Source organism: Carassius auratus, chromosome 10, assembly GCF_003368295.1.
Source record: "Carassius auratus strain Wakin chromosome 10, ASM336829v1, whole genome shotgun sequence".
NCBI lineage: Eukaryota > Metazoa > Chordata > Actinopteri > Cypriniformes > Cyprinidae > Carassius > Carassius auratus.
Window position 1 is genome coordinate 1443500 of NC_039252.1, and position 22352 is coordinate 1465851.

The 22352-nt window shown below is 41.0% G+C and overlaps 1 protein-coding gene across 1 annotated transcript in view; it reads right to left on the bottom strand.

The window, feature by feature from the left end:
* The window catches only part of LOC113109522 (chondroitin sulfate synthase 3-like), a 50333-nt gene extending 34378 nt beyond the window's left edge, over positions 1-15955 (bottom strand). The window contains exons 1-2 of the mRNA XM_026273098.1: positions 14761-15955; positions 9752-10035 (exon numbers count right to left, since the gene is read on the bottom strand). Of these exons, the coding sequence (XP_026128883.1) occupies positions 9752-10035; positions 14761-15358 (882 nt within the window). The 5' untranslated portion in view covers positions 15359-15955. The remainder of the gene's footprint in view (positions 1-9751; positions 10036-14760) is intronic.
* Positions 15956-22352: the final 6397 nt, after the last annotated feature.

Genomic DNA, 22352 nt, shown 5'->3' on the forward strand with positions numbered 1-22352 from the left:
TCAAAGAGCATGCACAGAGAAATCCAAATGAAACATCGTTGTAAGTACACATTGATGGCCTAAGGCACAAAACGAGTGGTTTGTGTGAGAACACGAACAGTATTTATATAGTTTTTACCTCAATACACAACTATTGACAGCGTGCCATTAGGTCACTCTGGCCTTGAACATTGCCTCCAGTTTATACGTGGCAAACTAAACACAACGTGAAAAACACTGCAGCTCAACAGCAGAAAAAACTCAGGATCTTCAGTCAGGCAGGTGTGTGATGCGATACTGTAAATGTCCTTGTCATCTTCTTGTAGCTGTGGCATTGTTATGTTCCATTCGTGACAACATATGCTCTCTACTTCTGTTGGCATCTCACAACACGCTACTAAAACACCACAAATTTTGAAGAGATCTCTGTCTCCCTGAGGCTAGAAGATGTGCTGCTGCAGCTGATGCTTCCTCCATCGCTCTGAGTTCTTGATCTGTGTATTCTGGTTCAAATAAATATGGTTGTGAAAAAATTCAACGTTGTCTGTTGATATATCGAAATCATCTTCCATTGCGATTTCCTGTACATCTAAATGTGTTTAGATCTTCACAGTAAAAGGTGACACTTCCGAAATCTGTGTAAACAATGAGTGACATACACGCACGAGAGATCACTTCCGGCACTTTCTGCGCTTGCGCAGACAAAGCCAGAACGCGCGGACACGTCACACACCATGAAGCACGCACGCCCTCAGATCACTTGGACAGGGTTGTGTACAAGAGGTAAAAACTATATAAATACTGTTCGTTTTCTCACACAAACCACTCATTTTATGTCTTAGGTCATCAATGTGTACTTACGATGGGGAATTGTTTCATTTGGACTTCTCTGTGCATGCTCTTTGAGGTGGTGACCATAGACCTGTAGTATATGATTGACAGACAAGAACGGTTTGACCTAAAAATATCAAAATGGAAACTACTGAGGAAACAAAGACAACTACATCTTGGATGCCCTTGAGGTAAACTAAAACATACCAAAATTTCATTTGAAAGTGAACTATCCCTTTAATTTCAGAGGTGGCACTCTAAACATTTGCTGGCAGACAATAACTAGAATTAAAAAGATAACAAGATGATAATTCAAAGAGAGACATGCGTAGATGTGGTAGTGGTAGATGGAGGGAGTGTTCAGAAAGCCTCTTTGAAAATCATTATTTTTGCAGATTGTCTGGTGATGCCAGTGAAGCTACAATGACAAATGTCAGCTTTCATGTTTAGATCAGCAAATGCTTTTATCTTCATCTCAGTCATGTTTCATTCTTCATGACGTGTATGTGTCATGAAGGTGTCATTCAACAGTAGGGTTGCCACCCGTCCCTCAAAATATGGAAACGTCCCATGTTTAAAGGTAAAATAATGCGTTAAATGCATTAAATGCTTTATCAAATCAATACAGGACACGATTTGCCCATAATTTGCAAAGACCAACAAATATTGGAATAAACAAATAAGTATTTTGCACTTTTTATAATAGTAATATCAGTATAAGTATAAGAGAAGCTTCATTGTGTGTGATTAAATTTTGGCATCTTTGATTCCATAGCGACATGGTCTCCAGCACTTAAGCCCCGTTTACACTGCGTTTTCGTTTTAAAACGGTGTTTTAGATATAAAACTAATCGTGTTTACACTGGCATTGCAGAAACTATCTTTCCCTTTCAGTCGGTCACGTTCGACATTACGAATGAGATCTCGCCCGAGAGACCAATCACCTTCGAGTCGTACAAAATCACCACAATCACTGGAGTGTTACAAGCAAAAGCTAGTGTTATTGTGATGGTGCGATTCAGCGTTTCGTCTGGGTTTCCTGCAACAGCTCCCGCGTTCTCCTGAGTTCTTCAACACCTCTGAAAGAGCAAATTTCTTTCACAATAGAGATATGGGCCAATTTGCATCTTTTTAAAGATGTCATTTCGCCCGTGTGTTTCTGGGTGCGGTCGATACATCGCTCCTCGTGACGGTCACGATCGCTGTGTCGTGTCTGGGCTTCCAGCATGCTGAGACTGCATTCGTGGATGGCTCATGTTCTCATTGCGGGGACATGACCATCTCGAGGTTGAGATTGAGACTTGATTACCTTAAAAGGTATAGAGGTAAAGGTATATAGCCACACCCCGTTCTAACTCTTCTTCTCGTAAGAGGGCTACTTCGGCTGGTGGCCAGGGTGATCTGAGGGTTACTGTGTGGGGTTCCCCGACGAGCCAACTTCCTCGGGCCACACCCCCCTCACATACGCCGCAGCTGGTTGACTTTCCAGATGAGTTTGCTGGACCCTCTCAGGCACCTGACACCGATCCCGAGCTGACGGCCCTGCTTTCCCGGGCAGCGGAGAGCATCGGGCTTGAGTGGAATCCTCCGCCCTGCCCCGAGCGCTCGAGGCTGGATGATTGGTTCATGGGGGCTGGTCATGCGGATCGCCAGCACCCCCTTCTGGTTCCTTTCTTCCCGGAAGTGCACCAGGAAGTAACCAGTTCATGGAAAGCACCTTTAACTGTCCAAAACCGTTCTGGTACTTCCTCCGCCTTCACTGCCCTTGATGGTGGGTCGGCCAAGGGGTATACCGGGATTCCCCCGGTGGAGTGTTTTGTTGCGATGCAACTGTGTCCACAGTGCGCATCCGCTTGGCGTGGTGGTCCCAAGTTGCCCTCCAAGGCCTGTAAGTTCTCATCCACGCTTGTGACCAAGGCTTACAGAGCTGCGGGCCAGGCCGCTTCTGCCCTGCATGCCATGGCCTCACTTCAGGTCTATCAGGCCAAGCTGCTCCGGCAGCTGCACGAGGGCAGTGCTGACCCAGGGGTTTTGCAGGAGGCGCGCACTGCTACCGACCTCGCTCTCCGGGTGACAAAGGTCACTGCGTGCTCCTTGGGTCAGGTGATGTTTACTTTGGTGGTCCAGGAGCACCACCTATGGCTGAACCTGGCAGACATGAGGGAGTCTGATCGGGCTCAGCTCCTCAACTCCCCGGTGTCCCAGGATGGCCTCTTCGGCGACGCAGTAGAGAGCTTTGCCCAGCAGTTCTCTGTCGCCCAGAATCAGTCCATCAGAAATATCCTGTCCTGGCGACCCACTGCTACTTCAACCCCGCCGCCGGCACAGCTGCCTCAGCCTGCTCGTCGCCGAGGGCGCCCCCCTGCGGCCTCCTCCACTCCCGCTCAACCACAACAGCAGCCTTCACCCCGGCGCAGCGAGGAGATGGCTGCAGAAGGGTGGCGCAACCAGGCCAGGCCAAGCGGCGTTCCTGAGACGGGCGACCCGGAGTTGGAGACGTCAGCTCATCAGGAGATGGTAGCAGGACCACTCCTTCCCCCGGAGGGTTGTTCCGCCACTGGCCCTGCGGCCGGTGGTACCCAAACCTTCACAAAAAGAGCTGTTTACTCTACCTCCGGGTCCCAAGAGGCCACGAACGACAGTTGGCGATGTGCTTCCTCGTCGCTCTCGTTCTCCTCTCCCCTTGCCAGTTTCCATGCAAAGCCGGCTCAAGAACGCTTCGCCTCCTCATGCCCTCTTTGCTAGGAGTCAGACGAGTGCCCGCACTCCGCCCCCGCTGAGGAACGCTATGCCTCCCTTGCCGGGGCTGTCTGCTCCACCACGCTGCCCCACTGTGGGTACGCCTGTAGTCCCCTTGACCCCACTGTTTCGGTTTCAGGGAGCCTGGCTAGAGCTCCCCGGGCCTTCCCGCTGGCTCATCCGGATGCTCAGGCTCGGCTACGCGATTCAGTTCGCCCGGCGTCCCCCCAGTTTTTGGGGTGTCCACGCGACGATGGTGGGCAAAGATGCCCGTGTCATGCGCGTGGAGGTCGCGACCCTGCTGGCAAAGGGCCCGATAGAGCCAGTCCCTCCAGCCGACATGAAGTCCGGCTTTTACAGCCCTTACTTCATAGTACCCTAGAAGACAGGTGGGTTACAGCCAATCCTGGACTTGTGTGCCTTGAACCGAGCTCTGCACAGACTCCCATTTTCAAACACATTCGTCCGATGGATTGGTTTGCAGTGATCGACCTGAAGGACGTGTACTTTTTATGTCTCCATTCTTCCTCGACACAGACCGTTTCATCGGTTTGCTTTCGAGGGGCAGGCATATCAGTACAAGGTTCTCCCATTCGGGTTGGCCTTGTCTCCCCGCATCTTTATTAAGGTCACGGAGGGAGCCCTGGCTCCTCTCAGGAAACAAGGGGGTCCGTATCCTCAACTACCTCGACGACTGGCTGATCCTAGCTCACTCTTGGGAGTGGTTGTGCGAGCACAGGGATCTGGTGCTCAGACACCTCGCCCGACTGGGTCTTCAGGTCAACTGGGAAAAGAGCAAGCTCTCCCCTGTGGTATGGAAATAGACTCGGTTGCCATGTTCGCACAGCTTACGAACGAGCGCGCGCAATCAATGCTGAATTGCCTGAGACAATTCGAGGGCAAGAGAGCGGTTCCACTGAAACTGTTTCAGAGGCTCCTGGGGCATATGGCGTCCGCGGCGGCGGTCATACCTCTCAGTCTACTCCAAATAAGACTGCTTCAGCACTGGCTTCACGAGCGTGCCGCCGATACTTCACCCCGTGGAACCGGTGTCCAGACATGTTGTTGTGTCAACAGATGCCTCTGCCATGGGCTGGGGTGCCATGTGCAACGGGCATGCTGCGTCGGGCTCCTGGACAGGACCCCGACTTCAGTGGCATGTCAATTGCCTGGAGTTGCTAGCAGTACATCTTGCTCTGCACCGCTTCAGGGCCCTGCTGAAGGACAAGCACGTTCTGGTCCGTACAGACAACACTGTGACCGTAGAGTACATCAACTGTCAGGGTGGTCTACACTCCCGCCGCATGTCGCAACTCACTCGCCATCTCCTCTTGTGGTGTCACAAGCATCTGAGGTCGTTTCATGCCGTTCACATTCCGGGCAGGCTCAATCGTGCAGCCGACGAGCTCTCACGGCAGCAGTCTCGTCGCCCCCAGTCGGTTCAGCTGATTTGGGAACACTTCGGAGACGCTCAGGTAGACCTGTTTGCCTCTCCAGAAAATTCCCACTGCCAGTTGTTTTACTCCCTGACCGAGGGCACCCTCGGCACGGACGCCCTGGCACACAGCTGGCTACTGGGCCTGCGCAAGTATGCGTTTCCCCAGTGAGCCTTCTTGCACAGACGTTGTGCAAGATCAGGGAGGACGAGGAACAGGTCCTCGTGGTTGCACCTTTTTGGCCCGGCCGGACCTGGTTTCCCCGAACTTGTACACCTCGCTACAGCCCCTCCCTGGCCAATTCCTCTGAGGAAGGACCTTCTTTCTCAGAGACGGGGCACCCTCTGGCACCCACGGCCCGACCTGTGGAACATACATGTGTGGGTTCTGGACGGGTCACGGAAGGTTTAGGTACCTTGCCACCACAGGTGTTAGCTACCATCACTTCAGCTAGAGCCATGTCCACCAGACATGCCTATGCTTTGCAGTGGAACCTCTTCGACACTTGGTGTTCTTCACGGTGTGAGGACCCCTGGAAATGTCCGATTGGGTCAGTGCTTTCCTTTCTTCAGGAGGGGTTGGAATGAAGGCTGTCTCCTTCCACCCTCAAGGTCTATGTGGCCGCCATTTCGGCTCACCATGACCCTGTTGAAGGTAATTCTCTTGGGTCTTGGATCTGATCATCAGGTTCCTGAGAGGAGCAAGGAGGCTCAATCTGCCTCGCCCTCAGCAAGTCCCCTCTTGGGACCTCACAGTGGTTCTATCAGCACTGCAGAGAGCTCCCTTTGAACCCTAGCTCTCAGTAGAGCTAAAATTTTTATCTTTATCTTTTATCTGACAGCTTTGGCTTCGGTGAAAAGGGTCGGGGACCTGCAGGCATTTTCAGTTGACGAAGTGTGCCTGGAATTTGGGCCGGCTAACTCTCATGTTATCTTGAGACCCCGGCCTGGGTACATGCCCAAAGTTCCCACCACTCCTTTTAGGGATCAGGTGGTGATCTTGCAAGCGCTGCCCCTGGAGGAGGCAGACCCAGCCCTGGCGCTGCTCTGTCCAGTACATGCGCTCTGCACCTACGTGGCCAGAACTCGGTGCCTTAGGACCTCAGACCAGCTCTTTGTCTGTTACGGAGGCCAGCAGAAGGGAAAAGCTGTCTCCAAGCAGAGATTATCCCACTGGATAGTGGATGCTATTGTCCTGGCTTATCAGGCTCAAGACCTGCCATGCCCCCTAGGGGTGAGAGCTCACTCAACTAGGAGCTAGCTTCCTCCTGGGCGCTGACACATGGCGCCTCGCTAGCAGACATCTGTAGAGATGCGGGCTGGGCGACACCTAACACATTCGCAAGATTTTATAATCTCCGTGTAGAGCTGTGTCCTCCCGGGTACTCGCCCCTTCAGGCCAGTAAGGACCTGCTCGGTGGCAATCTGCTTGCTGCACCATTCCACTCCGCGGACTGGATGCGTGTGCTATTCCCCTCAGGTGAGTTCCTCAGTCAGCTATCCAGTGTATTCTGTGTGAGCTATAGGCCCTCACTCATGCTGGCCTCACGACAGGGTGCTATCACTCACACGGGTTGCTGGAAGACAGCCATGTGGCATTTTGTGAGGGACCCCATGCGTAACTTTGAACGTGAACGACTGAAAGGGTGTCTTGGTTATGTATGTAACCCTCGTTCCCTGAAGGAGGGAACGGAGACTTTACGTCCCCTTGCCACATCGCTGTTCCGCTGAACAGCCGGGTCAGAAGACTTGAATGCGAAGACTTGAATGCGAGTTGCTTGCGTTGCTCCTTATATACCCGCTCTGCGGGGCGGAGTTTGCGATGCAAATCCCGCAGACCAAGGTACTTTGTGTACCATTGGCTCGTTTTGTACCACTCGAAGGTGATTGGGCTCTCGGGCGAGATCCCATTTGTAACGTCTCCGTTCCCTCCTTCAGGGAACGAGGGTTACATACGTAACCAAGACGTTATCTACACTACATAACCGAAAATGCATGTCTCATGACCATTCATGGACACTGGGCATGTGCGTAAAAGTGTAAACAAGATGTAGGTTGCTAGTCACTGGCAGGTTCAACAATGATACATTATATATTGATATATAACTCAAAGTAACAAATGATTACAAGACGTCCATGGTGGCCGAAAATGTCATGCCAAAACAAATACAGTGACATACTCAAAAGAGACATGATACGGTTAAATGGTCAAAAAAGGAAAAGAGATCACGTGGGCAGCCACACCATTGTTTTTTAAATTCTCCCTTTTGGTCAGTTTACACTGAAATGCAACCCCAGAGTTTTCAAACTAAAACAGGGTCAGCAGAGCCGGCCCTAGACCTTTGGGGGCCCTAAGCAAAATTGGTTGGAGGCCCCTTTGACCATTTTAAGTAAGGCCTACAGAAATTAATGACTACCTTGTAACTATACTGTACATATTATATCTACTATGTTATTTTTTAATTTTTTTGTCTATTAAATTATGTTTTAATTATTCTATGTATGCTGTATGTTAATTATCTTTTTTTATGCTGCTGGCCCTGAGTAAGTATTTCGTTCTTATGTGGCAACATGTACAGAATGACAATAAAAGACCTTGAGTTCCTGAGTTGAGTTCCATGTTTGATGTCTAACAGGAAAATTATGATACCACTGAGCTGCAACGAACACACACTGATGAACTGGCAGAATAAAAAGACTGATAAAGTGATTTTCACTGACCATAAAATAAACATTTTTAATTGACACCAGAGTTTAAGAGGCACAAACAACAGCCTTTATATAGAATTTAAATGAAATAGAGCAAATAGAACTGAATACTGTGTTGTGAACCAGGAAAAGTATTATGTTATTAGCATTTATTACATGGCTTGGTTGAATCCCAATGTAGAATGCGGTTTGTTATTTCTTAATAACAGACCGCTGCGAAGTAGAACACACCATTGCCATAAACAGAGCGTTGCTATGGACGCGGAGCGGACTGTTTTCTTTAACATGGAGTCACAGTGTGCAGCGCTGCGCTGCTCAAGTGCGCATTTAAAAGTTCACGGCACAAAGCGAAGAAATGTCGAGCGCACAAATCCTAATGTATATCTGTCCAACAGTTTATTGATCATTTGTTTCTTCACAGTTTTAAATTCCAGTTAGTGTGTGTTTGATGCCTTTTCAAAGTCCTTGTGATGTGTCCGTGATCTATCACTACACACGGTAGCGAGTCGTTTAAAAACAGCAACAAACATAAAATACAAATACACAAAATAAAGTCATCTTATGCAAATCCACAGCCTTTTATCTTCAGATCAAGCATTATAATGTGAATATATCATATACTGAAGAGAGTTTTACCATGCACGAGTCGCGCGCGCTGTTTGAATAACGTTACTGAATGGAGAATGATTGACGAGGAAAAACGAGTTTCCGTAAACTTTAATTTAATGATGTAAATAGTCTTCTGTCCCTCACATTAAGCTATGGAATGGCTTCAGATGACTTCGTGAAATTATAATCAGACATTTTCGTTCCTTGTCTAAATAAAGAACTAAATAAAAAACAACTGTGCTTATCATGATGCCTGATAAAGAGCCCTGTAGGCCCATTTATTTTTATTTATTTATTTTATGTTACTTTTGTTGTATGGTTTTTTTCACCCACTATATAGCAGTGACTCAAGGGGGCCCTCTGCTGGCCACGGGGCCCTTTGCAATTGCAAGGGTCGCTTAGTGGCTTGGCCGGCTCTGAGGGTCAGCAAAACAGATGTTGTCACAGAAGAAAGCATTTGTGTATGGGACCTTTGAGATGGTTCACACCTCTTAGGAAGGGCTTGTCCAATGAGGAAGGTGGTAGTTTTCCAAGCAGGATTTTGGAAATACTGTGGAGTTATACAATCCTTTGTGTGAAATCCTGGTAATTTGCATATGTAACTGGATCAGAAGTTGATATACAAACTAGTAAGGATTCTTAGAACACTAATATGTTGCATAAGTATCAACATATAATATACACTCTCGTTTAGATAATCAGAAGACAAATTCATAGATACTAATCATGGTAAGATTACATACAGGTAAAATTACGTGAATGAGTAGTTCTATCACAAGAAAGCATAAAACAATTTATAAGACAAAAAGACAATATACAAGAACAATAACAACATACAGAATGACCTGAAGTATATGTGTGTTCATTTAAAGAAAGTTTTTTCTATGAATTAATTAGAGAAGAGTCCATTTCTATAGCAGCATGTTTCAGAGAGAACTTAGCAGGAGGAAGATAATCTCCACATACTTTTAGGTCGTATCTAATGTATCTAATCTAATGAATAATTGATATGTTAAATCAAATGAAAAATGGTGTGTCTGATTGGGCGAAATCCCAAAATCCAGGATGGAGGAGAGCACTGTTCATTACCCCCCCCCCCCAGGCCACAGCTGCCCCATTACATAAAGGCACAGCAGCACAGAACTAAGTGTACATACTGTGTCAACTAAAATGACCGATGGAAGACATTAATTTGACAACTGATTTAGAAAAGATATCTAGTCACATGAAATTTAAACACTGAACAACAAACATGATCCTGACCAGCACATATTTGTGCCTAAAATGTAATGGTGCAAGAAATATAATGTAATAATGTTTTTTTATTATTATTATTTGAAGCAAAACAGCTGAATATAATAAGAGGTAAAAAAAAAACCTGAACCTCTGAGAGTGTGCACTTCAACCCATTCAACCAAAATGCCACAGGGGGACATTAACCGGCATTACCTCATATGACCAGACGCACTGGGTCCCTCCAAAACGCCTGACGCACCGTCCTATCTCCACATCTTCATGAGTAGTGTACATCTCTTTCAGACAGGAGCCGATGTGTGGCACCATCCTGCGGAGAACTTCTCGGCTAAAAATCATCCCTGGACCACCCATACAGAAGTTCTCTCCAGGCTCCAGGGCCAATTTACCCAGCTCCTCTCTAGTACCAAGACCTGTCTGACCCAGATACAGCGGTTTACTGCTGTTGAGTGAGCGAAGAAACAATTCCAACTTCTCACCTACAGGAGGCAGAGCGATTCGAGAAAATTAAATTAAGACAATGAGAACATCAAACAATTCTTTTCCATTTATATCAGTTCTGAATGGTGACTAATTTTTGACTAATGTGCTTACACATACTAGTACTGACATTTAATAATGTAATTTTAATGTACAAAATTAAAGAAAGTACAGAGTTTTGGAAGCCTGTTGTAGGATCAAGTTTTTTTGCTTTGTGATTTTGCATTGTGCACATTTTTTTTTTTTAAGTTGAGCCTTCACAAATGACTTATTAGTGTAATGCATTGAGACATTTCACAATCTATTTTTTTTTTTTTTTTGTGATTCAGTAACAATAAACTTTACGACTCTAAACACTTAATTTAAATAAATATTTTATATGTTTATATAATGACTTTTTTCGAACAGGTGGGGTTCAAGTGATTTCAAAACGTTTCATCTGGTTTATATATATCGTGGATATATTATTTACCTGATATAAGATGCATTTGATTTTGAGTCAAGCGCTTCATTGTAGTACTACGGTGATATATCTTCAGTGCAAAGTGCGAGCAGCAGGTCAAACTACAATGCAGAATATCAATAATTATAACTTTACTGTCACACCCATACCATTATAATGAAAACACCATTATAATAACGTGATTTTTTTTAGTTTAGCTGCCGTGTTTTTGCACATTGTTTCGTAAAGAACGCGTCCACCAAAGGAGTTTGCATTCAGAGCCGCGCAGATATTTTCATGTGCATTCAGGCTTTTTTTGCAGATAGCCTATGAATCCTTATATTAACTTTATGTTGTATAAATAATGAAGCGTATTCTACATGAAATTATGAGTTTAATCCCATTGATTAAAAACTTGCTATCAAATGCTCACTCTGGTGGTCATCTTCAGCGCACGCAGCTCTAAACAGACATGCAGAACATTACTATTGTAAAAATTGTGAATTGTTAGGGTTTCGCTGACGTGTTTCGTGTTAACTATCTTTTAAGCAAAACATAAAAACATTATTTACCCTGTTTGTATCTGTGAGGCATTTGTTACACATTTTCCCTGACTGTCGAATGTCTGACTTGACTCAATGTATTTTGTCCTGCCCCCAAACATATTATTTGACTATTAGTCGAATATCAGCAAGATTCGATAATTCCGATTCGACTATGAAAATCCTTAGTCGGGGACACCCCTAGTAATGACCCTAATAAAAAAACATAAAAAAAATAAAATAAAAAAAAACATGCCATAATTGTTTCAAAATACATTTATTTCATACTAAGTATACTTCAAATATATTAACATATCTATTGATATGTAAAATTGATGATATAAATGTAAAAAAAAAATTAATTAATTTACATTTTTTTATTTTGGAGTATTTCTTCATTCCATAATGTACATTTCTTAATATTAAGCTCAAACTGTGTATAAGCATTACACTAGCTTACTGTACCTCACCTGCTCCATGAAAATAATTTGCTATACTGATTTGTGCTGTATTTTTTGCATTAAATGTATTCTTTAAAAGTACTATTCATATAAGGCATCGAACCCCCAACTGCTCCCCGGGCGCCGCAGCATAAATGGCTGCCCACTGCTCCGGGTGTGTGCTCACAATGTGTGTGTGTGTGTGTGTGTGTTCACTGCTCTGTGTGTGTGCATTTCGGATGGGTTAAATGCAGAGCACAAATTCTGAGTATGGGTCACCATACTTGGCTGAATGTCACTTCACTTCACTTCACTTCACTTCACATATCTGTGTAAAACTGTTTGGATTTAAAATTTACTTAAATATACTACAAATACATTTACATATTAATGTGCTTAAAGCAACACTATGTAACTTTTTCTGTGTTTAAAATTTGCTCAATTATTGATGAGCAAAATCATGAATTCATCTTCCAAACCTCTATTTTGTCTTATCCCAAATCACTATTGTACTCTTATAATAAATGCTTATATTCAGACTATTGTAGCCTGTTCGGGTCATCACCGCTCCGGAGTAACACAAGAATTTAGAGAAGTAGCTGAGGTTAGAATGTTCTTCCGCGGGATGCGTGCATTTCTGTCTATTCTAGAGTGCCAAAACATACTGATTCTGTGATTCTGTAATAGGATTACCTATTATATTTACCAGAATCTGCTAAATATAACTCAAGTACACTGAAATCAGTACAGAAGTTGTGTTCGGAATGGTATTCTACCACACAAATTCTACTATATTGCAGTATGCAGCGTGTATACTGTAAATAGTAAGATAAGGTTCTGTATGCATGGAATGCCTGGATTATCTTGCTACATTTGCTGAAATTTGATGTATGCATCTGAAGACACTGTACACACCCCATGTAATGTTTCATCTTCAAACACGTGAGTAAACTGGAGGCAGGGAATGGTAATTATAAAACACTTTTATACATACATGTTACTGTAAACTACAAACTATCGCTGTGTATCTAAAAACAATATCGTAAGTAGGACATAAATGGTTCTTTGATCTCTACAGCACATTTCCGATCAAGTCAAATGAAGTCACCTTGATCTCTATAGCTATTTATACAGTACAGATTATTTTAAAGATATTGAATGATAAAAATATAATTAAAAGTAATATAATATATAAATAATTTGTTGGCAGAGACTATTTACAATAACTCTGATCACCAATGCATGGCTATTATAAAAAGCACTGCAAAAGATGCCCCCTGATCTGTTATATCAGTAGTGCAGTGGATAAAAGATGGATAATGAATGATTTTTACACAATTGACCCGAGTTCGAGGCTGCCCTTTACCAAAACTTGTTCTAGGCTACTCAATTTCCCACCACATATCAGACCAGAAAGTCACTTATTTTCTATATAAATAAAATAAATATTAGAAAATTGGAATAAAACATCTAATTAATAATACAGTGTTATTAGGTGGTTAGCAGTATGGGTATAGGGAGATTAAATTGTCCCAATAATTTTGCATTCATTTAATGATATTTTAAAGTATGATAATTTAAACACACTATGTTATTGCATACTGTTTTATAATGTACTACAGTACTGAAATATAAATATTGACCACCTACCTACTATTTACACAATTATTATTAGTTCTGCTCAGTATTTAAAGTCCATTAATTATGTAATGAGTTCAATTGGAAAATATAGCATTGTTTACTATTATGTAATAATTAAATATTTATTTAATAATTATGTAGTATTTAATTAAATGCTTAATTAAAGTATTTGTAAAAAAAAAATGGTTAGTACATTTACTTGTGAGGTAACAAACTCATGTCATGTGACAACACATTAGCACACAACTCTGAAACATTTGTTGCTTAGTGTATACTGTTTCACAGACTATTCTTTAAAAATTTTAGCCAGTATACACTGTGTACTGGGCAGTAAGCCATTTCGAACACAGCCATAGTGTTGCTTTAATAAAAATAGCCTGCAATTGTACTTTTTTGTACAGTAATTTGATATACTTAAAGTCTGCTAAATTGGAACAAATAAATGATTAAATTTAATAGTGCTAAAGTAGTACTAAAATCCAACTATATAACTGCTGGTATATTTGATTGTGGACTATATAACTATATTTACATTACATTTATGCATTTGGCAGACACTTAAAAGCAACTTACAGGGCATTCAGGCTATGCATTTTTTTTAACCATGTGTGTTCCCCGGGAATTGAACCCACAACCTTTTGCACTGCTAATGCAATGCTCTACCACTGAGCCACTATGTGCACTATGCGATGACAAAATACTCCAAATAAAATATGTCAATAAATATGTTAATAGATTTGAAGTATACTTAGTATGAAATAAATGTATTTTGAATCAATTATGTTTTTTACTAGGGTCATTACACATATATAAAATATTTACCGGTATTTAAATTAAGTGTTTAGAGTCATAAAGTTTACTGTTAGGCTACTGAATCAAACGAGAATAACCAAAAAAAAAACTATTGTAAAATGTTTGGATGCTTGCTGTCATTGGCTTGCTTAGTTGGGGACACACATTTTAATTGACCTGATTGCACAGATACTATTTAAACTGAACTGAGCTGGTGATGATATAATTGAATTCAATGATGAACTGCCTTTTTGCTTTATTGACACATTTTATATTACTACTTAATACTGTTCAGTTGCATTGTTACCGATGGAGTTTCGGTTCCTTGCTGCTGTCGCCTCTGGCTTGCTTAGTTGGGGTCACTTCATCTACAGCGATATCTTTGACTTGATTGCAAATAAATGCACAGACACTATTTAACTGAACAGAGATGACATCACTGAATTCAATGATGAACTGCCTTTAACAATCATTTTGCATTATTGACACACTGTTCTTCTAATGAATGTTGTTCAATTGCTTTGACACAGTGTATTTTGTTTTATGCGCTATATAAATAAAGGTGACTTAACTTGACTTGACTAATAAGTAAATTGTGGAAGCTCAACTTTCATTAAAATAACATGCACAATTCAAACGCATTCATAAAATTCATAAAGCAAAAAAAAAAAAAAAAAATCAAAACATTTTTATGGTCCTTCAACAGGCTTCCAAAACTTTGTACTTTCTCAAATTTTGAAGGAAAAGGCAGTTTAACTTATTGCCAATATTTCAAAAGCTGCTGGTCATATAATTATTTTTCAAGGTCTACTATTCATCAGAATATTTCAACAATGTCCCCTTTTAAATCATACCCCTATTATTCACCTCTAATGTAGACATCATCATCAGCCCGCATAAACCACTCGTATTTATCCAAATAATGGTCATGCATGTACTTCAGCATCATGAAAGATTTCTTCTGCGGAGGGTATGAATCATCGACACCTGCCAGAGGAATGACAGGCATTGGAATTGGCAGGGAGACCTTCTCAGAGCCCTCACTGGAGAAGAACTCAACCCGCCCAGGGATGTTGGAGGCCCATGTCCTGTAGGCAGCCACAGCCCTGGAGGCCAGATACTTCTGAGCTGTCATGACCCCCACATACAAGAATCTAGCAGGAGGTACAGGACCACTACTGTTCCCTGTCCCATAAGGCTCCTGTTCACCTTCATCACTGCCTTCCTGGCTGGAGAAGAGTGGCTGCAGATGCTTCTGTCTGCCAATGGTAGATGAGGTACTGTGGGCGGTGCCTGAAACTTTAGCCTGAGCCCTGTCGCTACTGTAGTATGTACACACTGAAGACCTTCTGTTCTTCACACTGATCTTCACAACTCTGGGCACAACCAGCCACGATGCGGCTGTGAAGCCAAGAAAAACCCCAACGATGACGCTCACCAAAGGTCTTCTGGACCTGAGGGCCATCGCGCAGTCAGAACAACAAATCACTCATACACATCAATCCCTCAAACAGTTGTGCATGCTGGATTCAAATGGTCTCTGTCTCTCTCTCTCTCTATACAAATATATATATATAAAGATTACCGTTATTATCTAACATCTGCAAAGTACTTTCGCGTACACGTTGCGCGACCTGAAGACGAGTGTTGTCCCGGTCCTTGCTGGTCACTTCTGTCTTGCTTTTTCGCTAGCAAGGGCGCGTCCAATCCACATTAACGAAGTGAAAACGCTTCACGCTGAAACGTATATAAAGTTGACGCTTCCTTTCCATGCAAAGAAGGCTCGCGTTGTGCCATACTCCACTGAGGACAATGCTTTCCTCTCCTCGCTACAAAGATATACTCCATCCACAAAACCCTCCCTTCTTATTCAGTCGCTTTAGTCTCTAAAGACTCGCTAATTTCCACACAATTTTACGGGAGGAAATGGAACTTTATCCCCTTGTCTTTCAAGCATTCTCGCTTCTCTGGTTTTAAGCCTCTGAGAGTGCTGATGCAAAGGGACAAACGCTCTTTGCTTCGCCCCAGTCACGGGGCGGAGCGAAGCAGCTGCGCTTTCACTTTTCAAACTGACAAGGCAAGAATTCTATTGCTCTGGCGGCTTCATTGGTGTATTGACTCTGGATATTTAACACATCAGACAGCTGGCCAAGAGTACCCAGGAAATCATTGACAAATTAAAGCATTGTGAGTGATGTTTAAAAAAAATATGAACACCATCTGCTCTTTGACAGATATCACCAACAAATCACATTTGACTCATTGCACCGCATGACTAGGTTAGAACATTTAGGCAATGACAGTTGCCAGCCCTGCTGAAAAGAGAATTTCCAATTATCAGTGAAAACCCACAGGGACCATTTTAGTTTCCATTTAAACCGATACAAGTCCCATTATAACCATTAAAACCATTACAAATTCTGTGATATCTGTTATAAATTGCTGTAGTTTTTACAGGATATATTTACAATAGACTACTGTGTTTTTAATTTTACAGCATTACTGTATTTTGCCATGTGGGAGCATACATAATTGCTGTGAATTTTAGAGGTCCAATAAGATACTGTTTTTTTTTTTTTTTTTTTTAGGTAGATCACTGTTATTGCATGTTCCTGCAGTAAATGATTTTTTAAGAAGAACAAAAAACAGTTGCAAAAGTTTTCGTCATCTTCAGTGGACATCTTGGGAGTTGGGACTTTCCATTGTTTGGTTTTTATGTTTATTTAAATTTGTATAAATTATAAAAGCAAACAATTTGATCCATATTCAATTCCAGTTGGTGGCGATAATGCACCAATAAACTAGGTTGCCAACCGCCAATAAACACCAAAAAAGGAGAAGCTGGGACTTTCCACCTGCTTGCCTCATCATCACCAGCACTCAATTTTCGCGCTCACCTCGTGCTCTAAAGTTACCGGACTCTGGAGGAGGAGGATCTCTAATGAAAGCGAGTCGAGGTGTGTTACATCTACAATTTTCTTGATGAGTCGTCACAGATTAACGATTAGCTGTCTATCTTCACCATTAAAGTGTGGCCTGGCTGTTATTTTACTATAACATTTTTGATAACTGCTCGGTATAAAATTATTTTACATTGTTGTTGGTAGTAGACATGTAAAAGCTTTTAACTTGATTGTGTTGGTTTTATGCAGTTAAATAGTGTTTAACTTGACTGCCAAGCCGTTAACGTTAGTTTGCAGTGCACATGCTTTATTGCTGTCCATTTGTTAGCTTGTGAAGTTTATATTTTTTAAAGTTGAAAATGTTTGTCACTTTTGTAATATTGAGAACAGTACAATCCTGAGTTTTGTGCAGCATGTGAAATTGCATAGAAATGTGCCTAAATCAGGTTTTAGATGTGCTGTACCTGATTGCCCACATATTTTCACTAAGTTTTCTTCATTGAAGTCCCACATATACAGAAATCACAGGGAACATCACCAATCTGCTGCTAAAGAGCATCAGGCACAGCACAGATGTGTGATTTAAACATTTAAATGCCATGTAAACTTTTGTGAAGTTCAATGTGGGTCCCTAACACAGCTTTTCTCTCATTTAAAGAGCCATATTCAGTCAGGTCTGGAGATCCGGTGCCCATTTGGTTGCAACAGGACATTTAAGGTGAGATCTACATTTGCATCACATGTATCACGGACACATAAAATGTTGTGATAGATCCTGTTATGACAGGGGTTTTCAAACTGTGGGTTGCACAAAGTCACTTGACTGCAGCTGAATTTGCGTTTCAGTGACGCAAACACTCACACAGTTCAGTCTAGGGCTGCACGATATAGCCTACCAACATTAAATAATATCCTAATATTAAGCAATATCCTAAGTGTGATTTTCGAATTGCAATTAAGTCCTCATGTGTTGCGTGTTTTGAAGCGTCTCAGAGCAATGTCATTAAAATGTTCAATCAGTCCTCATTATTAAAGAGAAAAAAACATGCTCATGTCAATACACTTTATTTTGCATGAGATTGCATACACCAGAAAATTCAAATGTTACGAAAACTGTTTCAGTTAGGCCATTTTCATTCTTTTCTATTGTCTGTTTGAACTCCGCACTGTTTTCGTTCAGGAAACGGTTTGTAAAAAGCATTTCTCGTGTACAGGGTGAGCAGGGCACAAATGCAGGGTTAATTGTAATACTACAAGATTTAAACAATTCCACATAACAAAATGTACAACATTTTGCAATATTTCCTTGAAGTATCATCTCTATTTAGAAAAAAATTTCCATCGCAAAAATACATTTCTGCCTGAACTTAATGTCATCCAGTTTTTTTTGTTGTTGTTTTATTTAAAACATCTGTTTATTCTTTTTGATCTATTTCACAATTATTTTAATCTCCAAACTGTTTTAGATAGTTCTGCATTGCTGCTTATGCTTTTCTAAAAAAAAGTGTTGGATTGTGCTCGGTTCTCGCCGACACACACAGAAGGAACATGACTGCATTTTCTGCAACCAAACAGCAGCGCAGATTACCGTTCACTGGAGTGAACCAGTTTCATGTTTTTATGGACATTTAATATTTTAACTAGGGCCGGGACTTTAACGCGTTAATTGAGATTATTTTTGCACCGCGGAACGTTTCTCACTGGATGCGTTTCGGCGGACCGATTATACTGAAGCACCAACTAGCGTTCGCATATCACCGCAGCACATCGAACCTCAAGTATCACCTCAACGCAAAACATATAGCAGCTAGCGTGGACTTTACACTTTATGTTGAACTATGTATTATTTTGTTTGTGCAACTGGCAGTTTATGTTGAACTATTTATTGTTTTGGCCAAGGTTATTGAGAGTTTGACTTAGTATGTTATTTCCTCTGAAGCAACAGAGAGATGTTTTCTAACAGTCAGGGTTTCCAATGTTCTGAATGTAATTGACAGTATTGTGTATTACTTATAAAACACTTTACAGAAGGTTCCAGCACCTATAAGCTACCTGAATTTCTGAAATGTACTATTTCTAAATTGTTTCTAAATATGCTATTGCTACACTTCATGGCAAAAATTGCACTGGTCTGCTAGACTTGGTTGAACAAAAATAAACTAATTTGTTGCTTTAGCTTATGTATTCGGTCATTATTCAATGGTATACAATAAATCCATGTGAAAAAAAAAATTACTTCTCACTGTTCTCAGGTCAAATATTTATATGCGATTAAAATGTGATTAATTTCGATTAATTAATTACAAAGCCTCTAATTAATTCAATTTTTTTAATCGAGTCCCGGCCCTAATTTTAACGTCTGTAAACAAAAATGAAACTTAAATACTAGTAGTGATTTTATTTATTTATTTATTTTTTTACAAACTTTTAAGTAAGATTAGGCTTAAAGTAATGTCAACCATTTTTTTTTTTTTTTCTTTTTTTTTTTTTTCTCAAATATTTTGGTGGGTCGTGAAATAGATTACACTTGTCTATGTTGGTGATTCTCATGAAATCCAGATATAGCAGGTGTCTAGCATCAGAATTTTTAAAATGCCCATTTCAAAAACCAATTTTCTTTTTGCACATATAAGATTGAGGTCTGAACTTACTATAACCATTATTTTTAGAAGATTTAAAATAATATTTGCTATATAATTTTAAATTTTTTTAGATGAAGTCCATAAAAAATTATCAACATTACATTAAATATATGGTTAAAAATTTGTATTTTTGGCTAATGTTAAAGTAGAACCTTATTACTCATGCTCAAAGCTATGTAAAACTCTGGAGAGATTACTTTTTCATATTTATTATTTTTGTAATTTTCTTATTTTCTCTCATTACCGAAACATGCGTGATGATTTACAATTTCTTTTATTTAATTGTTTTACTAAAAGATACCATACACATTTGTCATGTAGCAGACTTTAAATAAGCAGTGTTGTATAATATGTATATACATTTTAAAATGAAATATGATTATCTAATTATTGCTTAATTTGTAAAAAATATATATGTTGCAGTAATGAAAATGCCATTTTGTTAATGAGGATCAATGTTTCGGAAATTATATTTAGCTCACACATTCACTGTTGACAAAGGGGTTTGATGCCTAACCCTATATTACATATTTAAAACTCATACAATTTTTAAAAGAACTTTGATTTAATAAACGGTGTTTCATTTTCTCATTTATTGTAATCATCACCGTACCATGACTTGTGTTAACAATTTACAATCTTATGCTCTTCTTAAGAATCATGTCATGTACCCTACACTGTAGTACTAATAATTATACAACCATTAGTATACATTTTATCATTCTAGTTACATACAACCATGTGATGAGAACTTTTTCAATGTAACATATCATCATGTGGTCCTGAGAAACATTTAAATGTAACAGCATCATGTGCTCTTGTAAAAAGAATTTAGTTTAGCTAAAACACTTTGGTCCTGACATTGAACCACACAACCTTTTTCTGAGAATAATTTCATGTGAAGAACTTGAATAGCAGAACTCAATTTATGAGTTGGTCAAACAACTAAGACAAACAACTGGAACGACTGCTCTGTACCAATCATGTTTTCCCTCAACTGTAACTCATTCATGAGCATTTCTTGTGTTTGGCCCATATGTCAGGTAAAATGCAGAAATGTCTAGCAGAGGAGGTGACAGGAAGTGGTTCTGGGATTATGTCCCGTATGTCCTGACGATAGTACCAGACCCTTTCTCCTGGAAATCTGATGCTTGGTACGTAGAAGCGGTTCTCCCCTGCACAATTCATGGTGTCGACTTCATACTGCCCTTCAGCAATCGGTTTAAAAACATTTGTATAGCCTCTACACATTTTGGCTGGACCGCATGTACTATAATATAATGTAACTGAGAAATATTCACACATTAACAGAAATCTTGAAATTAAATTCACCTGTGTGACTGTACCAGGGAACAAGTCACCATCGTATTCAACCAGGACCCACTCTCCAACCTCTATGATGACCTCTGTTCTGTCAGGGTCCTCATCTTTTCCCTCAGAGAACATGTGGCAATTTGTAGAAAAGCACTGGCAATTTTTTCCACAGAAGCATGACCCCTCCCGTGTAGGGCTGGGTATTGTTAAAAAATTTTCGATCCGGTGCCAATTTCGATACCTCAGTTTCGATACCGGTTCCTAACGATACTTTTTTCGATACCATATGTTTTAAAATCCATTTCAACATCAACACAAATACATTAAACAAAAAACTTTTATTTTTCACCTTAATTAAAACAAATTCTGGTAACACTTCACGCTCAGGATAACATTATTAATACAACTGGTTGTGCTTTTTGGATAGGGGTGTGCCATTCAGGGGCGGACTGGGACCAAAAAGTGGCCCTGGACTTTCTGGCCCACAGCAGCCCACCACATCATAACGCAAACGCCCGTTTTGATGTCATTTATTAATTTAATATTTAAGTAAACAGTTTGGGGCTTTTAACCAATAGGGCAACTGATCCATCGTTGAAAAAAAAAAGAACTGCAGCTGTTCATTTAGCGACTCCTAGTGAGCAATACATGCTCATCAAGACACAAACATTCTTCTAGAACTAACACTGCATTCAGTTAGCAGATCCATACGAATCATGCATGAAATAGAAGTTTATAAACTCAAACGACAGCTTTATGTGCTTTACAGTTCAAGTCACACAACATTTGCAACGTTTCTGAAATGCTGCTCGCACTTGTTTCTAAATATTGCTGATTCAAGCGTTTTAAACAATTCGCAAGCGTTCGGAGCTTTCGCTCACTCATTGAAAGCACGCACTGCAAGCAGCATTTCAGACAATGCGCGTACAGAGAATGAATTCATCTTTCGCGTATCGTAACTTCTGAATGAACACATACACACACAATTATATCAAAATAATTGTCTCTGCAAGTATTCTCGTAAACACAGTCGGTTATGTTTTAAGTGAACGTATACAGTGGCCTGCTGCTCAGAGAAATTCGCTGTAGCGGATAAATCTGTCTCTCTCTTTCTGTTTTTTTAGACGACGTGAAAGGTGGCGTGTTTCAAGATACACAACGGAGTAGACCAAACTAAACCGGGAGGGAGGGCAAAACACTCATCCAAACAAATGCTTCATTACCACCAGCTTTGGTTGCAATACTCTTATCGCATATGTTGCACTTTGCTGACTCTGCATCCACTTTTATAAAAAGTATAGACCTCTTTGTCATTTTAAAACGGAAACGTTTTGAGAAAACACAACTACACTTGTGTTGTGTGACTGCGAGTATCTTCAGAAATGCTCCCCGTCATGTGGTGGTGGACAGCCAATCACGGCGAATGTAGGTCCTTACATGCACATATGCTACAAACTCACACAGACACAGCCGCTTGGCAAAAAAAAAAAAAACTTTTGGAATCGAACTTTGGCACCGAAAGATAAATAATTTTTCGATACTCATAGTATCGAAGTTTTTCGTTCGATACCATAAAGGCATCGAAGTTCGGTACCCAGCC